The following is a 13,950-nucleotide window of genomic DNA, read 5'->3' on the forward strand; positions in this document are numbered from 1 at the left end:
GCGCACGTGCTGTGGACGCAAGTCCGGGTCGTGGCTGTTGATGAACGTCCACTGTTGCTATTCCAAGACAGTGTGAGCGGAGGCGGGTGTTATGAGAAGTTATTGGTATTAGTTTTTTCATTCTGCTGCTCCCCTTCCTATTAATACTTCCTACGATGCCCTTCCAATTCATATTACTGTACCCCTCAAACGTTGCATGGCCCACCCAATGCTTGGACGCAATACGAGCCGTACATATATAAATTGAAGTGTAAAGCTGTTTAGACCAAAATAGCATTCACTCATTTATGCAGTTGAAACATTGGCTTGGGGACTTGATGGGCGCTTTATTGCTGCTCTCTGGGTCGTGCAACCGCGTCGGTTGGTCCGTCGATCTCTTTCAATTCCGCCTTTGGAATGCGTACACGGACATGGGGCTCGGACGGCTCGGCGCCTTTCATCGCCCGCATATGCACCTTCATGGCGGCATTCTCTTTCATCAAGCAGTCGTTCACATCCTCCAGCTGTTTGATGCGCGGGTTGTCGTCGTCGCTGCTCTGGTTTCCAGACGAGTCGCGAATGAGTTGCTGCAGCTGCTGCTGGGCCTGTTTCGCCTTGTTCTTGAACAGCACCACGTGCTTCTCCAAGCTCACCACATACTCTTGCTGGGTCTGGAGCTTATCCTTCAACCCCATTAGCTCTTCCGACCCCGTTGGAGTACTCGCCGCGAGAGTCTGGGCTGCAGCGACCTGCTGCATCAAGGCATCGATAGTAACTTGAGCGTTGTGGCGCTCCCCTTCTAGGGCTTGCTGAAGCTGCGCATGCTTGGATTCCCATTCCACTTGCCGCTCCGATACGTACCGGTCGTACTCGACCAAGCGCTTTTTGTCTACGAGCAGGAGTCAACAACGAGATTTCGTCGTTTTGGATCAACTCACCTTTGTCAGCCTCGACCAACCGTTTCTTGAGCTGGTCCAGCTCATTTTGACGGGCAGTGACGAGGTGGTTCAAGTCGGCGAGGGTCTTGGCGTCGCTCGATGACGTCTTTTCAGCCGCGTTGAGTGCATCGATCTGGCATTGTTTGTCCGCCAGCAGCACCATGAGCTCGTCCATTTGTTTCTTGTCGTTGGTTTGGAGAAGTTCGCTCTGCATGAGTCGTCGATCGTACTCGGCTCTGGCGGCATGCAGCCCGTTCTCCAACTGCTCGCGATTCTGGGTGAGTTGCGCGACCATTTCGTCTTGGAGTTGCAACGTCATCTGTACCGCTTTCATCTGCACACACACGTCCACCAACTAGCCAACAAACGATCAACCATGCTTGTTAGTACTAGCAGTAGCTTCCTACCTCTGTCCAGCACATTTTGATCCAAGTTTTGAGTGTCCTGTCGATGGTGGCACCAGAGCTTGCCACGTGCTTGAGCAAGTGATCGATATTCGACGCTTTCGAAGGCACCATCAGCGCTTGGGCGGATTCCAGCTGCGAGTCTTGGAATAAAATCTGCGACGTCAAGTCTTCGATTTGCTCCTCCAACGCCGTCAATTCGTCTTGCACGGCCGGGTCCACGTACGACTATTCACGTCGCTTGTTGGTCATAATCACACATTTAGCCCCCCCCATCCATCCATCCATCGATCCAACCATCCCCCCGACTTGTTTCAATATCGTTTACAAAAACCCGAAACCCCTGGATGCGTACGTACCTGCGTTTCCATCTTTTGTACAAACAGCGCGAGTTTCTTCTCGGCGCGCTCTTTTCTGCGCTTGAGTCGGGCCAGTTCGTCCGGGTCTGGCGCCGCCGCCATGTTCAGTTTGCAGTTCATGGCGTGAATGGTCTCGGACAAGTCGGTGATGCTCGACTGCACCGACAAACTGTTGAACGGAGACGAATATGTAACCAAGATGACGGTAGCATCTACCATTTTTGCATCATGTGGTCATACCTTTGTCGCATTTTTTCCATTTCAAGGCCATGCTTGCGCCGTGCGATCTCGTCTTTCTCCTTGGCAGTAGCCTCCTTGGCATGTAACATGGTGGCAACCTGCGCTTGCTTGACGTGACTCTCCACAGCGGCCAACAACTGCGTTTGGAACATGGCGCGGATCGCCGTCTTGTCCAGCGGGGCGGCCGACGGGTCTGCCGTTTTTGGCGGCGGGGGGAGCGCTGCTACCGAATGGAGTGGAAGCGGCGCGCTCCGTGGAAGCTTGGCCGTCTGCGCTCGTGTCACGGGAATCTGATGATTGTTCAATAGGCTTCGTGAGAACCAGTAAATCAGCAGGGTCGATGGGAAGAGAATGCACGTAATCGTACATGCGATTCATTTGGCTTCATGGGTGGTGGTGGGGTGGTTGTGAATAGCACACCGCCGCCACCACCGATGTCATTATTAGTCGACTTGGCTTTCTACAACGTTGTGATGGTCCTGCTTCTAGATAGAGAAGCAAGCATATCGCACCGCTAAGTCTGTTTTCAAGGCCACAATTTCTTGTTGCAAGTTGAGAATGGTCGTGGTAGTCTAATCATGTGTCGACTGACCCCCCCCCCGTCAAGGGAAGTATGCATACCTCGGCGGACACTTCTGGTTCTGCCATCAACACGTTGTCGCCGTCGTCATCGTCGTGGGCGCCATGGTGGCGTCTGGCAAACAAGCTCTGCGACTTTCGTTCGGGTCCAGCCTCCACACTTGGTCGAGTCGGCGACCCCATCCCCGCAGCAGGGACCTTTGCAGCCGCATCTCGTTGGAGCTGTTGGTTTAATGCCCGCAACGACTCGATTTCGACGTGGGCACACGCCAGTTGGCGTTGAAACTGGTCCATTTCTTGGCTTTTGAGCTCGAAAATCTCGACGTCTTGTTTGAGCTTTTCGTGGAGGGCGTTGATTTCTGCATGAAACTCTCTGGAATGACGATGAGGAGGCTGGTTGTTGTTGGTCGGGACGGTATCGCTTGCGTCAATGATCAATCCCAATTCGGACGACGATGAGTTGTCGTGCTGCAGGACGACAATGCCGTTGAGCACCTTGACCACGTCGTTCAGGCGTTGTTGAATCGGTCGTCCGAGGGACTTGATGTCCCGCTCCAAGGCCACCAGCGCCGTCGCTCCTTGTTTCGCCGCGACCTTGGCCGACTGAATCACACACTGCAACGCGTTCACTTTGGCCTATTCCACACCCAATCGCATCAATAAGAGGTGTTGTTGGGAAAGGGGTTAAAGGCGTTGTTACCGTCCACGCGGCTTCAAGTTGCTCGTGATGGGACTGCTGGTTGTCGACTGGGACGGCCACGACGGGTGTTGGGGGAGTGCCCAGTTGCCGTTGGAGCAGTTCGATCTCTTGCTTCATACGCAAGATGGTGTCGTTCGTGTCGGCCTCCTTGACATGGTTCACCACGGGTCGGTTCTTGATGTTCTTGGCGCGGTTGGCATACTTGAGTGTGTTGAGCGTCTCGTCAAAGTTGGCGGCCACGGGGCTCACGCACGCAATCATGAGTGTCTTGGAGTTCCCGCCGAGGGAGTCCTGCAGCAGCCGCGTCAGCTTGGAGTCACGGTACGGAACATGCGAATTCTTCTTCTTGGCGTCGTCGCCTAGTGCGGAAATGACATTGCCCAGCGCCAACAGCCCTTGGTTGATGTTGACCGATTCCTACAGTTGCTCAGCAATTCAATCGTTCGTTCTATAAACGAGAGGGTGGTGCTGCTACGGCTACCTTGAAGCGCCCCCCGACCGCCCCCGTCCGCTTGGCCCGCTCCGACCCTGCCAAATCCACTAAATGGAACTTGGCGTGTGTGAGCTCTCCCGAGTCGCGGGCCTTTTGCTGCAGCACGAGCGTAAAGATGGCGTGTGACCGGGACGATTGCTCGTTCATCTGCGTGCTTCCCGTCACCCGCGCCGCCGACCCCATCGACAGCAGCCGCATGACGTCGTCGGGGCTTTGCACCGCTTGCGATTTCGCGCCCGTGACCACAATGTGTCCGTCGGCGTCTTCTCGAATCGACAAGTTCTACACGTCGTTCGTCAGCAATGAGAACATCATCGTCCCCTTCAGGGCCCTTTTCATTGTAGCCAGTTCAACACTCTACACAATGCCCATTGCAACGTGTAGTTTGCACCTTGGACGACGTCTCTGGGTGCAGCAAATCGCGTAGCTCTTCGTTGTAAATCTCGAGGTATTCCACGCGCAAGAGGCACTCGGTTGCCTGAACCCCGTACACAGTCAGCAACACAGTTCAATGTACCTACCCCCCACGATAGGAAGATAGCTATGTATACGTACTTCGTGGCGGGCCTGCATGAGCGCAAACACGTGACATACCGCCCGGGGGATCACGCCGTGGGCGTCCTGGATTTTGGTGCTGTAGGCAGCCCCCCCCGTCATCGTAAACGTCTTCCCCGTGCCCGTTTGGCCGTACGCGAGCACGGTGGCGTTGTATCCCTAATACACGACATTGAACATTTCCCCTTCGCAAAACTGGGTTGAAAGGGGAAGCAGCATGCACTGCCAAGCATGTTGTGTCGTGTACCTCGACAAACCCCTCGACGAGCGACGTCACCGACGCGGCGTACAGCGCCTCTTGGGTCGTGTCCACAGTGTGGATGCGGTCAAATGTAAACGGCCGGTCCTTCCCCACCACAAGCTGCGTAGGGATGGGGCTGGCGGGCACGCGGACGCAGTTGTTGGCCGCGATCGCCGCCTCGACCTTTTCCTTCTTGCTCGTCGGTCGGATGCGCACACAAACTTGGACACAGTCGTCTGCTGTCATGGTGCTGGTCTAGTACTACAAATACGACGAGATCTCCTCGTCCAAGGAATGTCTCGTTTCAGTTTGTCGTGCTAAATTTAGATTAACTAGGAAACGTTTGGTTACATGCACGTGTTATGAAAGTTAACGACGGCGGCGGTCACGGCTCCGGCTACGACGTTGGCGTTGTTGGCGGTCTCGACTTCGACTGCGGCTTCGGCGCGACCGGCGACTGCTCCCGCGGTCTCTGGACGGCGTGCGAGACCGGCGACTGCTCCCGCGATCTCTGGACGGCGTGCGAGATCGGCGATTGCTCCCGCGGTCTCTGGACAGCGAGCGAGACCGGCGGTGGTCTGAATCCCGACGGGACAAGGCAGGCCCGTCGATGGGATTTGTGGCGGCGGACGCCGCAGCGGCGTCGACTGATGGCGTCCCGGCGGAAGGACCCCCCGAGTACGCTGCTTCCCTCGCGAGCTTCATTTCGGCGATCTTTTTTCGAATTTGCATGTATCCAAGATGCATCTTGCCGCCAAAGTGATCGGCCAAGCGGCGATCACTGTCGAAAATGCTAAGGAACGCGCCGCACATGTCACAAACGCGGAGTTTGTTGTTGACGTTGGTCATGGCCAGAGGGTTGCCGGGCAAGACGTTCATGAGATGGAGCTGCGTGGCGTCGTACTCGTTCACCACAGGAGTCGGAGCGCTGGCGCCGCCGCTGCTGTCGGAGGAGGACGGGTTGGCCTGCACGGCATTCTTCTTGAGCTTGAGCACCTCGACTTGCGCCATCAACTCCATGGACAAATCGACTTCGCCTTCGTTGCCCGCGTCCTCTGCTTTTTGCATGAGGTCAGCAATTTCGGCAGTGATTTCCAACACCTCTTTGCTGCTCTCAATGTCGGCCAACGTCGGTGGACGCGCGCCTTCTTGCTCCTCCAGCCGCTTCTGCGCCCGGGCAATCTTCTTCTCGACGTCTGAAACGTAGCGCTCTAGTTCACGCAACAAGTCGTTCTCGTACCCATAGTCTCGGGAATGCGGCTTGGACTTCTCCGCGTCGTACGCGACCTTGAGTTTGGGCAAATGCAGCTTTTCGCACTCGCCCATGTCCATCTTTGTGTTTTGGAACAAGTCATGCGGACACAACCCGCAAAGGAATCGCTTGCACACGCGGGTATCACGGAAGTCACTGATGTCTTCTTCAGGCTTATCCCCATCACGGTTTCGGCCCATCAGCTCGTCGAGAAGCGCGCGTTGTGCATCCATCGTCTCGTGGTTTGCCGCTGCCGCACAATGTGTGTGGTATTGCCGCCTCTGATTGGTTCTAGCAATTGGTTCGACAAATCCATTTGTGTTTTGTCAAATCAAACAATATAGCCAATCATATTTCAGTATTCTACAAATTCCTGCAGAATCGCGCCAATCAGAGAGTACCAACTCTTTTGTATTTATCACCATCATCCCCGAACAAAGCTGCGAAGCATCAAGCCATCACAGCATGCGACGGAATGCAGCAGCCTCAGTAGCATGAGTGCTTCCACCACTTCGCCTTTGGACGCCGTCGATACATGCAGCATGTGCTCTACATGTGGCACGACGAGCTTGGATATCTCATCCCGAGCAATCTCGTGGACGCATGAGGCGTAATCCTTTGCCTCCCATGCCTTCTGTAGCTTTTCGTACACCGCCGCCACATCCGCGCTCCATGTTGGATCCACGGCTTGCACGGCAGCGACCAAATGGGAGTTGTCGACTTCTCCGCGTGGGGGTTTCTTGGATCGAATGGCATGCAGAAATGATGCGCTTCGCTGCGCGGTGGCCTACGCCATCCCTTGGTTAGTGTGGTCTTAAAATGCAAGGCCGTGGAATGTACTGGTGATAACTGAGGCGGCGGCGGGACCCGCCTCAACACCGACGACAGCTCTTGGTTCATCTCATCCAAGAGCTTCTTGATCTTGTGTAGACGATACCATACCGGGAATACCCGGGAGAGGGACGGGGGGGCGTCAGGTGGCGGCGCATACGACTGGCATTTGTCGTGCAGGACATGGAGGATTCGCTTGTACGCATACTGCAGTCGGAACACCTGCTCCCGATACGGAATGCGCGGCGGTGGTATGTCGGTGTCGGCGCTAGGTGGGGATGTGTCCCGTGTGGAGAGCAGTTGGTTCAACTTGCCGAGGAACGTCCGAGCTGGGGAATCTTGAGATGACCAGATAGCCATCTGGTCAGCGACTTCGCCCATGCGGGCAACAACATGTCGAGGGAGCTGTTGGTGGCGACGTCGGGGACAGTGTTGATCGTCCGGAGGAGATACTATAGTGTCCGTGCCATCGCCGACTATTGGTGGCGCACCTGTCACCGAGGGTGGTGATGGCTGTTGTGGAGTGGCTAGCCCCGCAGAAGATGAACCCGCTATTGGTCGACCATGCTGCTTGACTTGCGCATTTCGAATGGATCTTGCGCGCTGCAAAGCTTCCTGCAACGCTGCTTCGGCCGCGACGACATGTTCGTCCACAATGGGTCCCTTCGACTCCACGTCGGTTTCTCTCTTGCTCCCGCGCGCCGTCGCGTGGTTAGGCTCGAGTCTCGTGCACAGTTGTAGACTCTTCCGTAGCTCATGGCATTGCTCGTCCACAAGCGTCACTCGAAAATGCAAGTCCACAGCGATGTGGTAGATGATCGCCAAGTGGTCATGAACGCGGCGGTCGAAGGGATTCGAGCTCATGGTTATTCGGAAATATCCGGATAACATGAAAAGTCACATTTGCCTGATGCAATCCTCGAAAATGTGATCGGTCGTGCGATGTACGAACATCATCGCATCCTTGGCATTGCCGCGCAACTGCGTAACGTTACCGCTACCGCGTACCGCGGTAGGCTACAAACCAGGCGCCAAGCAGATGCCTCCTGAAGTAGTGCTGTATCAAGACTTGCATCGAACGCCCCCACCCCACACTTCCACTTGGACGACGGAGACAACTGTAACTTTCAATAAAATCACCGATATTCGCCGTTAATAATCCCTTGTCACTCTGCTTCGGGCACGTAAATGTCGACGGACTCGTCCATTTTCGTGGATCGTAAGGACGTTCGCCTTGCTTGCAAGGCTTCCATGGCTTGGATTTGGCCTTGGATCATCATGGGATGGATCTGGAACGGCTGCACCGAGTCGGGCAGAAACGGCGAAATGCCCTGGAGAAAGTCTGTGGCTTCATTCATCTTCAACGCAAAGCCAAGGCGAACCATTTGCCCGTCGTAGAGGAAGCCGATAGTGGGGCGCGTGATTTGAGGGCTGCTGGACGACGCGACCACTTGGAACGGCTTCATGAGGTTCACGTCAAACGTCCGCGCTTTCCGCACACACAGCGCCTGCCACTCGTACGTGATGGTCTTGGTGTTTGTGAAGGTGTACACTTCACACCCAAACAGGTTCCACGTGGCAGACGCGAGCACGAACGTTGCGATGAACCCGCCAAACACGATCGGGATCACGAGGGCGGAGCTGCTGTGTAGCACGAGTACTTCTAGAATGTAAATGGAGTACCCAGCCGCCGCCCCGACGACGACCAGCGCTGTCAAGTAGAAGGTATCCCATGGCACTGGCACCCGCACGTGCACCCCGCCGGTGGCTGCAGGTTGGATGGAATACCGTGGAGGGCGTGCAGTCATATGCAGTCCCGGCCAAGTTGTAGTGCCCACTTGCATTCTTTGAAGCGAGCGACTTTTTTTTGCGCCTTAAATAGCCTCTGTCTCAATTACAACACCTTAAAATAGGTTGATACTTATAACGCAGAGTCCACGCGTGGCAATACATGAGGCCTCTGAATAGTCCTAGTATTCTTAGCTATTGATTTATTGGTGGTAACGTTATTGTGAATTCGCTTTAAACTTCCAAAATTCGCCTGGTTTGTATCACGGTGGAGTTGTGATTGGTTGAATATACAATTGTCCTTTCTGCAAGAGCCAATGAAATCCACTCATAAATGGATTAGCCAATAGCGTCGATTCGATTCGACGGGGTCTGGAAATTCGTATCGAATAATTCACGTCAACTTAATTGCTCTCGAGCATCGAATGAACGACATATTGTGCTTTCGAATGAAATTTCGTGTTGTGGCGTGGTTTTTTGTTGGAATTTAAATCGATTTGATTGGCTACTTCAGATGAGCTCAAAATTATTAGCCAATCAAAACCACCTTATCAATGAAATTCAACCAATCAGATCGATTGTGGATCGGTTTGGTCGGCGCGATTCGATTGCACCCCGTCCCCAAATTTGTATCAAATCGACAATATTACAAGGTCGAACGAGTACTAGTATGACGTTACGGGGGTGGTTGGAGTAGAATAAGATAGTATTGTTGCCCTTAATATGTGTGTCTATGATCGTGGATATTCAGTCGTGGTTGTTGTTACAGCTGCCATAGTTTGTCGGCTCGACGTAATGGTCGCGGCTGTTGAGTCGAAATCGATTTGGCATCATCGGCCGCTCTTCCACTGTCAGCGGCATGTCACTAGTCGGAGGACACTGTAGAATCGCCGGGTCTTGCAATGTCAACGAGACTTCCGGAAAGCTCGGGCGACCCACGGGGTTGGCATCCCAGCAACTTTTCATGAGCTTCTCCAAACCGGGGGGGCAGTTGATTGGGATCACGGGCCTCAACCCGTTCACCACGGCCGTCATCTGGCCACATGGTCAATATATATATATATATAGGTCCGTACCAGCTGAAACGGATTCATGCCTTGATCCCCATATGGTTTGCTTCTCGACCACATTGTGTAGAGCAAAATGCCAAACGAATACACGTCGCCCTTGGTCGAACATTGTGCGCCCCCCATCGTGGCCATTTCCGGGGCCATGTAGCTTGGCGTGCCCACCTGTAAACAACACACAACAAATTAGTGTGTATTCACACTAAATAAAGACCATACCTCGGCCGTCATGGACGTGGTTTCCGGGTCGATCAACCGAGACAAGCCAAAGTCGCAGATGTTGACGTCGTCCGTGTCGGTGAGGAGGACGTTGGCCGGCTTCAAGTCGCGGTGCACGACGTTGCGACTGTGCAGGAACCCCATGCCGCTCGTGATTTGCACCACGACCTTCATAAAGAACGTCGGTTCGAACGGCCCTTTGGTCGTCGGGTTCTCAATCAAGTGGCTCAAGCTGGTCTGGCAAAAGTCGGTCACGATATACAAAATGCGGCTGTAGTAGCTGACACCGTAGAACCGAACGACGTGCGGGTGGTGCAGTTTGCTGAGGATGCTCACTTCGCGCCGGAAGAAGCTCTGAAAGTACTCTTGGCCTGTCACGGGGCTGTACAGCCGCTTCACGGCCACGACCGAGTTGCCACCGCCACTGTGGTACAAGCTCTGAAACACTTGGCCAGACGTGCCGTTGCCGACTTCTTTTTGCAGCGTCAGCGCTTCAAACGGGATCAACCAGTCGCGCGAGTCGGCCGACACGAAAAACTCCAAGTCGCTCACGTCCGAAATCTCCAAATACCCTGGGAACGTGCTGCCCCGCCGCAGCACCTGTGGGTGGAAGACCTGCGTCTGCCGCGCCAGCCGCCGCATCGAGCACATGCAAAACCCAAGCGTCGACAGCGCAATCAGCCCCAAACCGCACACCATGGCCAATGGAAACTCGTACACTTCGCACCCGATGCCGCTGAACCGGGCGTCGCATTCGCAGATGCCCACCGATCGGTTCGCGTGCGGAATGCACACGCCGTGGCCGTTGCACATGAGTCCGCTCTCAATGTACCCCGGGCACAGCACACAATCCGGACCAATGTACCCCGGCAGGCACGACGTGCACGGGTTCTTGGCCGACCACGCCCACCCTTGGTCGCACGAACACGTGCCCGACCCCAGGAGGCCGCTCGAGCACGTGCCGTGCGCGCAATCTTGCGGACACGCGGTGCAATTCGGGCCGAAGTAGCCGTCGTCGCAGTTGTAGCAGTCGCTCGTGGAGCTATAGCCTTCGCTGCAAATGCACTGCCCCGAGCCGTGGATCGAATCGTCGCACCTCCCTTGACCACACCGTCGGCAGATGGAGCAGTCGTGGCCAAAGTACCCGCCCATACACGTCACGCAATTGGTCGAGTCGCTCCACCCTGGATCGCAGATGCACCGGCCGTCACCTACAGCCAACCCACGTCGTCTCAGACAAGCGCAGTAGGTAAAGATCAACATGACCATCATAATGAAAACGACGTACCGTCGTTGCCAGCACTACACCGTCCATGCGGCGCACAGATCGGACACGACCGGCAGAACGGGCCAAAGTGTTCGGGCGCGCACTGGCAGCTCATGGTCGTGGGGTTGAAGTCCCACCCGTCGTCGCAGAGGACGCACCGGGACACGGACGTGTACCCGGCGTCGCAAAAGCACTGCCCGTCGCCGGCCAGCGTGTCGTTGCAGAGGCCACGGCCGTGGCACGACGCGCACCGCGTGCAGTTGTGTCCAAAGTAGTTGGTGGAGCAGTCAGTGCAGTGCGTTTCAGCGTCAAACCCTTCGCGGCAGATGCACTGGCCGTCGCCTTGTAGCCCGTGGTTGCATCGTCCTTCATGGCACGACTGGCACGGCGCGCAGGTCGGCCCGAAGAACGAGTCCATGCAATCGAGGCAGTTCTCGGTTGCATTGTAGCCCACGGCGCACGAGCACAACCCGTTGCCTTGGATGCCGTCGTTACAGTTGCCGTGGGGGTAGTTGCATTCGTCGCAAGGGAGGCAGCTGGGTCCGTAGTGAAGCGGCAAGCAGGTCGCGCATCGAGTGGCCGGGTCATAGCCGGCCGTGCACACGCAGTCGCCGGTCCCGTCGATGCCGGACTGACACACGCCGTCGTTGTAGCATACGTCGCACGATTCGCTGCAGGTTGCGCCGAATTTGTTGTCCAAGCATCCTTGGCATGTCGGCGGCGCGTAGCCAGATCTACACGTGATATATGTGATGTGTATGTAGAATGAACGGGGTCGAAGAGAAGCGGATGGTGGTGATATGATGAATGGTGATGATCATCATCGTGATGACGTGGTCGTACTTGCACGTGCAGGAGCGAGGGTCGCCTTCCGTGACCGCGCAGTCGCAATGGCCGTGTCCGTGGCACCACGTGTTGGTGGTTTCGTTCCACCCGGGGCAATCTAAGCATCAAGATAGATGTAAGTCTCTAGGAAAATGGAGGTAGAAGACAGAGGGGGAGGATGGAGAAGGTAGTGATGAAGATGATGGTCGATCCTACGGTCGTCGTCTTGGACTTCGTAGAACAGATCCATGCGCGCCATGCCCACGTACGACACGCCACCAAACGAGCACACGGGCTGTTGTGCATGATCACCAGTCCATTCGTAGACAATCTCAAACTCGACGGAATCCTCGGTAATGAGAGAAAGGATCGATCGTTGGGTGCCACGGCCGGGCTGGATGCTGTTTTCGTGTGGCGGCAGCACGTCGAACCAGTCGTCGCAATGCGGATAATTTGCCGCGAGGTACGAGTCCGATGGGTACACGAAAGACGTGAGGAGCTCGTTCTGGTTGATCTTGACGCTGCGCACCAATCCCTTTCCTGTCGAATGGTAGCTTAGCCAGTCGATTTGCTTGACGTTGACCGACACGGCCGCCTACAAGGAGGAAGTGACGACCACGATCGGTAGACACGGATGTACCTTGCACAGCGTTTGGGTCTTTGGGTCAAACAGCTTCGTCACGGGGTTAGTCGTGTTGGTAAAGGGACATGTGGTGCCTTCCCAGGCGACACACACCGCCGTTATACTTTCCTGCTGTTCTCCCCTGGCATCGACGAACGCTGGATCATGGAGGACAGCGAGCACGAGCAGCTGCATGAGGCAGTATGTGTGTATATGTCGCATCGTAGCTCGAAACCACCTCATCGTCGGAAGAGTCGTCTGTCAAGCTGCCCTCACGGTGATGATGCTGGGTCGACCGACGGTAACAAGTGAGATCCTATGCTCAAGGGAATTACGATGGGCAATCAAAAACACGTCAAAATTGGCAAAAACGACCGCAAATTGAGGGCAAATGGCGAATATTTACCCCAAAATATCGTTTTCTTTTTTATTCTACAATGGGCATACTTTAACCAAGCTGATTTTAAACCCACCGTGGTGAATTCATCCACTTCACATTGCCTGATACTTGTGGCGATAACAATATGAACGTCAACCTGCGCGATTCATGTCGTCATGGCAACGGAGGGACTCAACTGACAGATACATCAGCTTGTCCATGGAGATTTACTTTGCCGCGTCCTTTAGGCGACGCGCCACAATATATGGAGCCTGTCCAACCCTTCCTAAAGCCATTCACGACCACAAGTCTCAACGCAGGCGAGGGTTTCTCGGGTGTCAGCTTAAACATTACGCAAGCAAACGTCGGCGCTGACGGCCTCTCGCCAATGGATGGGCCTTGTAGTACTTTCGATGGGCTTCCCTCAAATGATGCGGCCGGATCGGTCCCGTGTCTCCATTCTTCTGCATCAATTCCCGAGCTACAGAATAGCCGACCATGAATACTCCACAAGACACACCTCCAACAACGTACCTTTTTCGGTCAATTCGCCGACAAACTTCTTGGCCAAACCTATTCATGACAAGCACATGACGATGGAAATCGCGCGATGGAATTCCGACCGGACATGACAATCGCCAGGTTAATGTGCACGGCTGGCGCTTTTCGATCGTTTCCAGAGCATTCCTCAATCACTTGCATCATGCACTACACACCCACAAGTCACATGGAGGATAATGCGATATTGCAGTACGCGCTTGATGACGAATTTGTCGAAATGGGAGCGCCGGAATTGCTCGTGTTGTCGTTTCGCTCCCTCAGGCAAATTCTGGATGAACTTGAGCTTGGCTAGGTTCTTTGATTCTTCACTTTCCTCTTCGTCATCGTCCTCCTTGGCGCTTTCGTCGTTGTCTTCGCCTGTCTCGTCCCCGGCATCGACGTCGCCTCCGTCGTTCAGATCATTCTCGTTGTCGGAATTCTCCGTGGATTGCGTCTTGTCCACATCATCAATGTTGTCACCGTCTCCCTCCACGTCGTCTTGCGTGAGCCCCCCCTCGTTCTCATCTTCCATCATGGCCTCATCGAGCTCGTCGTCGATGTTCGACATGCTGACCCAATAATGGAGGGGGACCTACACTCTGAAAATAAGTACTTAATCGGAAGCTGGGTATCCGGATGAATTCAAAGTGAACGTTTTTTTCACCGCGCCGA

The 13,950-nt window shown here is 54.9% G+C and overlaps 6 protein-coding genes across 7 annotated transcripts; 1 reads left to right on the top strand and 5 right to left on the bottom strand.

Annotated features, from left to right (window-relative positions):
* Positions 1-218: 218 nt before the first annotated feature.
* Positions 219-4,777, bottom strand: H257_13493 (hypothetical protein). The gene is made up of 13 exons (XM_009841032.1): positions 4,495-4,777; positions 4,248-4,406; positions 4,084-4,170; positions 3,681-3,974; positions 3,200-3,616; positions 2,542-3,135; positions 2,433-2,492; positions 2,288-2,380; positions 1,921-2,210; positions 1,681-1,849; positions 1,325-1,549; positions 918-1,272; positions 219-868 (listed from the first exon to the last, which is right to left on the bottom strand). The coding sequence occupies exons 1-13, from the start codon at positions 4,732-4,734 to the stop codon at positions 327-329; spliced, it is 3,525 nt and encodes a 1,174-aa protein (XP_009839334.1). The 5' UTR covers positions 4,735-4,777; the 3' UTR covers positions 219-326.
* An 8-nt stretch (positions 4,778-4,785) lies between these two features.
* H257_13494 (hypothetical protein) lies at positions 4,786-6,099 on the bottom strand. The gene has a single exon (XM_009841033.1). The coding sequence runs from the start codon at positions 5,971-5,973 to the stop codon at positions 4,858-4,860; it is 1,116 nt and encodes a 371-aa protein (XP_009839335.1). The 5' UTR covers positions 5,974-6,099; the 3' UTR covers positions 4,786-4,857.
* A 45-nt stretch (positions 6,100-6,144) lies between these two features.
* Positions 6,145-7,435, bottom strand: H257_13495 (hypothetical protein; the record flags this gene model as incomplete). The annotated part of the gene is made up of 2 exons (XM_009841034.1): positions 6,145-6,527; positions 6,581-7,435. 2 exons carry the CDS (start codon positions 7,433-7,435, stop codon positions 6,165-6,167), a joined length of 1,218 nt encoding a protein of 405 aa, XP_009839336.1. The 3' UTR covers positions 6,145-6,164.
* A 49-nt stretch (positions 7,436-7,484) lies between these two features.
* Positions 7,485-8,440, top strand: H257_13496 (hypothetical protein). The gene has a single exon (XM_009841035.1). The coding sequence runs from the start codon at positions 7,855-7,857 to the stop codon at positions 8,221-8,223; it is 369 nt and encodes a 122-aa protein (XP_009839337.1). The 5' UTR covers positions 7,485-7,854; the 3' UTR covers positions 8,224-8,440.
* A 606-nt stretch (positions 8,441-9,046) lies between these two features.
* On the bottom strand, positions 9,047-12,679 carry H257_13497 (TKL protein kinase). Its single transcript, XM_009841036.1, has 7 exons — positions 12,378-12,679; positions 11,954-12,332; positions 11,756-11,855; positions 10,934-11,646; positions 9,646-10,856; positions 9,436-9,591; positions 9,047-9,394 (listed from the first exon to the last, which is right to left on the bottom strand). Exons 1-7 carry the CDS (start codon positions 12,600-12,602, stop codon positions 9,107-9,109), a joined length of 3,072 nt encoding a protein of 1,023 aa, XP_009839338.1. The 5' UTR covers positions 12,603-12,679; the 3' UTR covers positions 9,047-9,106.
* An 87-nt stretch (positions 12,680-12,766) lies between these two features.
* On the bottom strand, positions 12,767-13,871 carry H257_13498. Of its 2 annotated transcripts, XM_009841037.1 has the most exons (5): positions 13,493-13,871; positions 13,362-13,446; positions 13,273-13,311; positions 13,093-13,219; positions 12,767-13,024 (listed from the first exon to the last, which is right to left on the bottom strand). In XM_009841037.1, the coding sequence occupies exons 1-5, from the start codon at positions 13,844-13,846 to the stop codon at positions 12,931-12,933; spliced, it is 699 nt and encodes a 232-aa protein (XP_009839339.1). In that variant the 5' UTR covers positions 13,847-13,871; the 3' UTR covers positions 12,767-12,930. The 2 variants fall into 2 exon arrangements, with proteins under 2 accessions (XP_009839339.1, XP_009839340.1); XM_009841038.1 differs by having other exon boundaries at positions 12,767-13,219.
* Positions 13,872-13,950: the final 79 nt, after the last annotated feature.

This window comes from Aphanomyces astaci, assembly GCF_000520075.1.
Source record: "Aphanomyces astaci strain APO3 unplaced genomic scaffold supercont1.49, whole genome shotgun sequence".
NCBI lineage: Eukaryota > Oomycota > Saprolegniomycetes > Saprolegniales > Verrucalvaceae > Aphanomyces > Aphanomyces astaci.

Excerpts from the sequence above, each read along its gene's own strand:
- H257_13493 (XM_009841032.1), bottom strand. The coding sequence starts at position 4,734 with ATGACAGCAGACGACTGTGTCCAAGTTTGTGTGCGCATCCGACCGACG. Across the intron at positions 2,381-2,432 it reads CCTTGAAAACAGACTTAGCG|AAAGCCAAGTCGACTAATAA; the intron begins GTGCGATATGCT and ends ACAACGTTGTAG. Across the intron at positions 2,211-2,287 it reads TGAAGCCAAATGAATCGCAT|ATTCCCGTGACACGAGCGCA; the intron begins GTACGATTACGT and ends AACAATCATCAG.
- H257_13494 (XM_009841033.1), bottom strand. The coding sequence starts at position 5,973 with ATGGATGCACAACGCGCGCTTCTCGACGAGCTGATGGGCCGAAACCGT.
- H257_13496 (XM_009841035.1), top strand. The coding sequence starts at position 7,855 with ATGGATCTGGAACGGCTGCACCGAGTCGGGCAGAAACGGCGAAATGCC.
- H257_13497 (XM_009841036.1), bottom strand. The coding sequence starts at position 12,602 with ATGAGGTGGTTTCGAGCTACGATGCGACATATACACACATACTGCCTC. Across the intron at positions 12,333-12,377 it reads AGACCCAAACGCTGTGCAAG|GCGGCCGTGTCGGTCAACGT; the intron begins GTACATCCGTGT and ends TCCTCCTTGTAG. Across the intron at positions 9,395-9,435 it reads GCATGAATCCGTTTCAGCTG|ATGACGGCCGTGGTGAACGG; the intron begins GTACGGACCTAT and ends CCATGTGGCCAG.
- H257_13498 (XM_009841037.1), bottom strand. The coding sequence starts at position 13,846 with ATGTCGAACATCGACGACGAGCTCGATGAGGCCATGATGGAAGATGAG. Across the intron at positions 13,447-13,492 it reads ACAAATTCGTCATCAAGCGC|TGCATGATGCAAGTGATTGA; the intron begins GTACTGCAATAT and ends GTGGGTGTGTAG. Across the intron at positions 13,220-13,272 it reads CGGCGAATTGACCGAAAAAG|CTCGGGAATTGATGCAGAAG; the intron begins GTACGTTGTTGG and ends GCTATTCTGTAG.